Genomic DNA, 6,549 nt, shown 5'->3' with positions numbered 1-6,549 from the left:
TTCATGTATATTATAATTTTATAGTTAAAATATTGATTACCAGAATGAAATTTAAGTAATCAGTCCTATTTCTAGCTTAACACTTAAGTTTTGAGCTAATTTCAGGTTTACAAGTGGGAACCTAAACCGTCTTCCTACCTTATATCTGGGGACATATGTGTGTAAAGTATGAGATTTTGAATTAGTGTCAAAGCCTATATGGTTCCATCAAGTATTTCAATTTTATTTTTCACACTCGATATATTTACAAGTGGGGACCTTCACTGTCATTTCAACAGACAAGTGGGGTCTTTTAAACACACATTTTCAAATTTCATGTATATTATAATTTTATAGTTAAAATATTGATTATCAGAATGAAATTTAAGTAATCAGTCCTATTTCTAGCTTAACACTTAAGTTTTGAGCTAATTTCAGGTTTACAAATGGGGACCTAAACCGTCTTCCTACCTTATATCTGGGGACATTTGTGTATAATTTATTAGATTTTGAATTAGTGTCGAAGCCTATATGTTTCCATCAAGTATTTCAATTTCATTTTTCACACTCGATAAATTTACAAGTGGGGACCTAAACCGTCTTCCTACCTTATATCTGGGGACATTTGTGTATAAATTAAGAGATTTTGAATTAGTTTCAAAGCCTATATGATTCCATCAAGTATTTCATTTTTCACACCCGATACATTTACAAGTGGGGACCTTCACTGTCATTTCAACTGACAAGTGGGGTCTTTTAAACACACATTTTCAAATTTCATGTATATTATAATTTTATAGTTAAAATATGGATTATCAGAATGAAATTTATGTAATCAGTCCTATTTCTAGCTTAACACTTAAGTATTGAGCCAATTTCAGGTTTACAAGTGGGGACCTAAACCGTCTTCCTACCATATATCTGGGGACATTTGTGTATAAATTTTTAGATTTTGAATTAGTGTCAAAGCCTATATGGTTACATCAAGTATTTCAAGATAATTTTTAACACTCGATAAATTTACAAGTGGGGACCTTGGCTGTCATTTCAACAGACAAGTGGGGTCTTTTATACACACATTCTCTAATTACATGTATATTATACTTTTGTAATTAAAATATAGATTATTATGATGAAATTTTAGAAATAGGATCTTTACGGTTCCTTCAAATATTTGAAGATATTTTTTTAAACTAGAAAATTTTACAAGTGGGGACCTTCGCTGTCATTTCAACGGACAAGTGGGGTCGTTAATATACATGTTTTCAAAATTCATTTTAATTCACTTTTTTTAATTAAAATATTGAAAATTATGATGAAATTTACATTATATGTAACGTTAGTCCCATTTTAAAATGTTGGGAACTTGGCCATCTTTTTAATGTACATCTGGGGACATACAGTTTTTTAAATCGAGTTAATGTTTTAAACGAAGTTAATTTAATGACGCCTAAAGAATTAGGAAAAGTAGTTTTCGTACGTCAAGTGTAATTAAATTATGAAAAAATCACCGTTCGGTCTGTGAGATACAAGATTTTATATTGTTATCGCTGAATAATGTATATTTTGTATTTCTAAAGTAGCGACATCTATCTGTGCTTATTGTAATGAAAACCCATTTTTGAGCCCCCACATGTACGCCGAAGAGACCATATGGTCCTCATTTCGTACAACTGGGTACCCGGGTGTGTGAAAACCTCTGGCGACATCTCTCGGATATGTGTTAATTTCCATGGTCCCCACTTGTAATGTGAAAAGACCAAGTACCTTACAAGTGGGGACTTTTTTAAAAAAATTAATTTGGGCTCTAATTAGTCTAATTATATCATTTATCTAATTACTTACATGTGAGGACCTTAAAATGTCCCCACATGTAAGTCGGGTCCCCACTATGTGGGTGAAAAGATTGTCAGAATCCCCACTTGTCAATCGTATGCAGACGCACACAGACACACACGATCGTTACAGAACCTCTCCGTGACATACGTCACTCGGAAAGGTAAAATGACGGGGACGGTTTAAAGATAAGGCATTCTACATCCTCCCTTGAAGTACCGATCCAGATTCGAAAAATGTAAGTTTAATTATTTTCATATATTTATGGTAGTTAATTTCGCCCGTATTTATGGATTTGGTTTTCTACCACAACAGGGTTGAACCTTTAACGTCCTTTGAAACCAGTAATACACAGAACGAGTTTCCCAACTCTATTCGCCATAATGTGGATCCGAGAAAGAATTATCCCATTATTGTAGAATCTACGGTAAGACGAAAGGACTTAAGAAGAATTAGGAAATTCGAAGCCATCGGACGGGATAAGGAGCTTCACTACCATTGCGCCGAATCCCCATCAACCGAAACCAAGATCATTCGACCGAAAAACCCGCACTTTGGCGGATTTACGATTCTGTCCAATGGGACAATCCCATTGCACCGAAAAACCCGCACTTCGGGTTTTTCCCGATGAAATTCAATAAAATTAAAACAATTTAAGGCCTACGTAAAATGAACACAAGATCCACAAATTTTCTAAATTATTATTTTAAAACTAAGGATTATAAGAACAAAATAGTAATAAATCAGCAAAATATGACATAATAAAACCAATTGCTAATATTGATTTATTATTATATGTTATATTTATCATGAAAATACTTTAAGCCACTGCCGTTTTACTGTACTTGAAGTGTATAACCGCTCCTAAGAGGAACAGACGTCCTCCTAAACAAATCAAACTTAACCCTATCCTAACAGTAGTTTTTTGGAAAAGGCATTTTATTTTAGAAGTCAATGAAGATGAACTTCAATATTTTGGAAAAGACATAACATTGTTAAATGATTTATAAATAATACTAACCTAACTTAACCAAACCCAACCTAACCCTAACCTAACAGTTATTTTTAAAAAGGCATATTTGAGAAGTCAATGAAGATAAATATCAATATTTTGGAAAAGGCGTAACATTGTTCAATGATTTATAAATATTCATATCCTAACTTAACCAAACCCAACCTAGGTTTTGTCTATGAAGGGATTTCCACACTAAGCCTGTGGCTTGTTTATAAGTAGGTCCCTTTACAATGCTTAGAGGGGTGGTGGCTAGCCCCTATGCCACAGCTGACCTACAGCGCCCTATACTAACTATTACCGTTAACCTTTGCAAGTTTTGATGGAAAGGAGAAACCGGGTTAGACCGCGGAGGAAAACTCCGTTAATAAGCGGGGAGAGAACTTGCAAACTCTACGCAGAAGGATTTGTTCCAAGATTTTCACCCGGTGCCACAGTCCGGGATCGAACCCGGGATCCTCTTGCTGCGAGGCGAAAGCGCTAACCGCTACGCCACCCCACCCTAACCCTAACCTTACAGTAATTGTTTGGAAAAGGCATATTATTTGAGAAGTCAATAAAGATAAACATCAATATTTGGAAAAGGCGTAACATTGTTAAATGATTTAGAAAATATTACCAACCTAACCTTAACCTAACAATAATTTATAGGAAAAGGCATATTATTTGAGAAGTCAATGAAGATAAACATTAATATTTTGAAAAAGGCGTAACATTGTTAAATGATTTACAAATATTACTAACCTGACCCACCCTAACCTAACAGTAATTTTTTGGAAAAGGGACATTATTTGAAAAGTCAATGAAGATATTGCTAACCAAACCCAACCTTACCTAACCTAACTTGGTTTTGAACAAGAACGTTTTATTGGATGAAAGCGTTTTTGATTAATCCTTAACCCATGCCCAAATAGTCAAGTGCTATTTTCACTTTTTCTGTATACTATTATATTATACTTTTAAAACACACGGTAATGAAAACATCCAAAGGTCGTTTTTAATTATCATCTAGTTGTATAGTCGTCAAATACTGGCGTTTCCAAGGCAATAAAAATGTATTTAAAACGCTTTCATTAATAAACGACATAAATAGAAATTAAACTACATAACATTTTTGGGGTCGCTTAATTCGACAAATAGCGTCGTTTGAATTGTAAATACAGAATCCGCGGTTGGGTTAAATTCATTAAAAACATTGGCGGGATTCGGTCTAATGGGAATTCTGCGCAATGGGAAGATACCGGATAAGGATTACGGGTGAGCCGAACGTACAATAGATTCAGAAACGGGGGATTTAGTAATATACCCCATACCGAATGAAGTCTTTAATTTATACGATTGTGGCGAATATTACACATTCCAATACGTTCATGCTCCTTACATAAATTTAGGTTTGAAGCACTTAGCGGTGTACAAGTTACTGTCTCCGCCCAACTCCCACCAGGGACATTAATCGACATGTTTTCCAGACACTTTCCATGTATCATAAATAATAGGACTCATTATTTCAAATTGAAAAATTCGAGGGGGATTGTATCTACGCACATTATGTACATCTCTCCCTCTTCAAAATGTACGGAATGCCCAACCCTTATATTTGCATATTAGGGAGTTGTCACCCCTATAACGAGTAAAAATGTAAATTTCGCACCTTTTACTACGGAGGATACGAATTTCATTGTCCCTACTAGTACTTAAGAGTTCTAAACCTAGCTCTCCATGTGTGCATGTTTATGGTTATAAAACTAACAAAGCAGTTAGAAAAAACTATAGGGATAAAAACTACACGGCCATGCATTATATGTTCAAGGCCATGTATATTTGCAAGTAAGCCGAGTGTCTGTATGATAACACCCATAGTTTAATGTTTTACGAAGTTCATTATCATTTGAGATCCAACGCTTCGAATCATTATTTCGCAGACTTACTCATCCTGTAAGTAATACTTTGAATTTAAATAATAAATATTCGAATTTAATACTTTTTCATTTATTTAACTAAATATATATAGACATATTATTACATCATATTATTTCAACTTAATATTAAAATTTAATACATCTAAATATATCAAAAAAATTCATACGCATGAGGGATTAGGCATAAAGGTAACATTTACCCTCTCTTTTAATGAGGGGTTAAAATCCATGGGAACAGAATGCTCCCAATCTTTTTGGCAATTAAACCCCCTCATTAAAAGCAGGGAATCGTTTCTTAAAATGACCGAAATGGTTGCCCGGTATTCTCCTTTCGGACGCATCTGAAATTTTCTTTCAGCGCCGAAAGATAGGGAGGCGATAGTTGAGTGCACTCCATATTCATCGTCGGAATGCCACCCAACACTATCCCTCCCATCCCTATACAGATTTACCACCGTGGCATTAAATTGCACCCCGCACTGCTTCTCCAATTTTTCTTTTAAGTTCCGCAGGCCTTTAGGCCACTCAACTAAACTCTTATGGGATGTTGCCCCATAGGAGTAATTTAAAAAGTTCCGGTTTTCACATACGTAGAGAACTTTACTAGGAAGTCTCCGGTTCACTTCCTCGTAAAGCCCCTTAAACTCAGACAATAGATTGTCGATCGTAACTTCCTCTTCAAACGCATCGCGGTAATATATCCATGCGCCCATGCCGAGCGTCCTCTCGCACAAAGGCGCACTTCCTGATGGCGTTGGCGGATCCGAAGGCATAGGCTCTAGCGGTGGAGGTGACGTTGTTTTCGACGGTGACAAAGGTGGTGGTGGTTGGACATCCCTCCTTGGTGACTCGGAGTTTGGAGGAGGAGGAGGTTGTGGCGTCGCTGAAACGTTCTTCCCCATCTTTTTGGCCCACCGTTTTGCCGAGCCTGCGCGTGGTGACCAGATGCGTAGAGGTTGAGGGGGATCGGAAAGGGTGTTCTGCCTAAATATAAATATAAGTATAAATTAGTAAACTCCGACAAACTGGTAGAGTAAATTCATGCAGGAGAAAAAAAATTAATAATAAAGGTTTAATTTCTACTCACCCTTGAGAGTTCATACTCCTGGTGCCGTCCATTTCTCGGTTCTTACCCTCCGCAAAATAACATCCAAGAGCAAAAGTTACAAAGTATTGAAAAATACTATAAAGCAACTAAGAAGCAGGCAGGATCTCGTCTGAAGTCAGGAACGAAAAGTGATTGAGTTTGAGCACGCGTCGGGCTTTTATACTCTTGGCGTCGCCCATTTAATCTTTGTTTCAACCATCATACACGTTTTACTTTGACGTCACGTTGAAATCTTCGTCATGTTTCGAAATTCGCGTCAAGTTTCAATCTAGATCGTATACTTGCAAATTTCCCAACAAAAACAAATATTGCAACCCCAACTATCATCCCATGTTGACACTAACCGCTTTCTACAAGTGTGTATCACGATTTCGAATTATTTACTTGGATCGTTTATTTACCATCCGAGTTTCTCCATTCTCGTTCGCCAACCTCGTTATTTACATTTCCTATCTCTGAAATAGGTCTATAAATAATGGGAAATTGGTTTAATTTGAAATAATTTCTGAAGTTTATATTTAGAAGTATTAAGTTCAAGTATATTGGCTCGAATTTCTTGAATATGACGGCGGTACCGCTATCTTAAATAGTTTCCCGACACCCGCTTCAAATCCCGTATCATTAACGTAAGCCGAAACAGAGGCGTAGGTTATCTAAATATAGGCATATTTCAAATTTTAGGAGTTATTTATATT

At 36.0% G+C, this 6,549-nt stretch overlaps 1 protein-coding gene across 1 annotated transcript; it reads right to left on the bottom strand.

Moving 5' to 3' along the window:
- Positions 1-4,907: 4,907 nt before the first annotated feature.
- Positions 4,908-5,519, bottom strand: LOC149680980 (alpha-ketoglutarate-dependent dioxygenase alkB homolog 3-like). The gene has a single exon (XM_089834482.1). The coding sequence runs from the start codon at positions 5,517-5,519 to the stop codon at positions 4,908-4,910; it is 612 nt and encodes a 203-aa protein (XP_089690608.1).
- Positions 5,520-6,549: the final 1,030 nt, after the last annotated feature.

Source organism: Phalangium opilio, unplaced genomic scaffold (assembly GCF_054372755.1).
Source record: "Phalangium opilio isolate 3A_F unplaced genomic scaffold, DU_Popi_V2 ptg000039l_1, whole genome shotgun sequence".
Lineage (NCBI taxonomy): Eukaryota > Metazoa > Arthropoda > Arachnida > Opiliones > Phalangiidae > Phalangium > Phalangium opilio.
Note: the sequence above shows the minus strand (reverse complement) of the source record. Positions and strands in the feature narration are given on the sequence as shown.

Excerpts from the sequence above, each read along its gene's own strand:
- LOC149680980 (XM_089834482.1), bottom strand. The coding sequence starts at position 5,519 with ATGCCTTCGGATCCGCCAACGCCATCAGGAAGTGCGCCTTTGTGCGAG.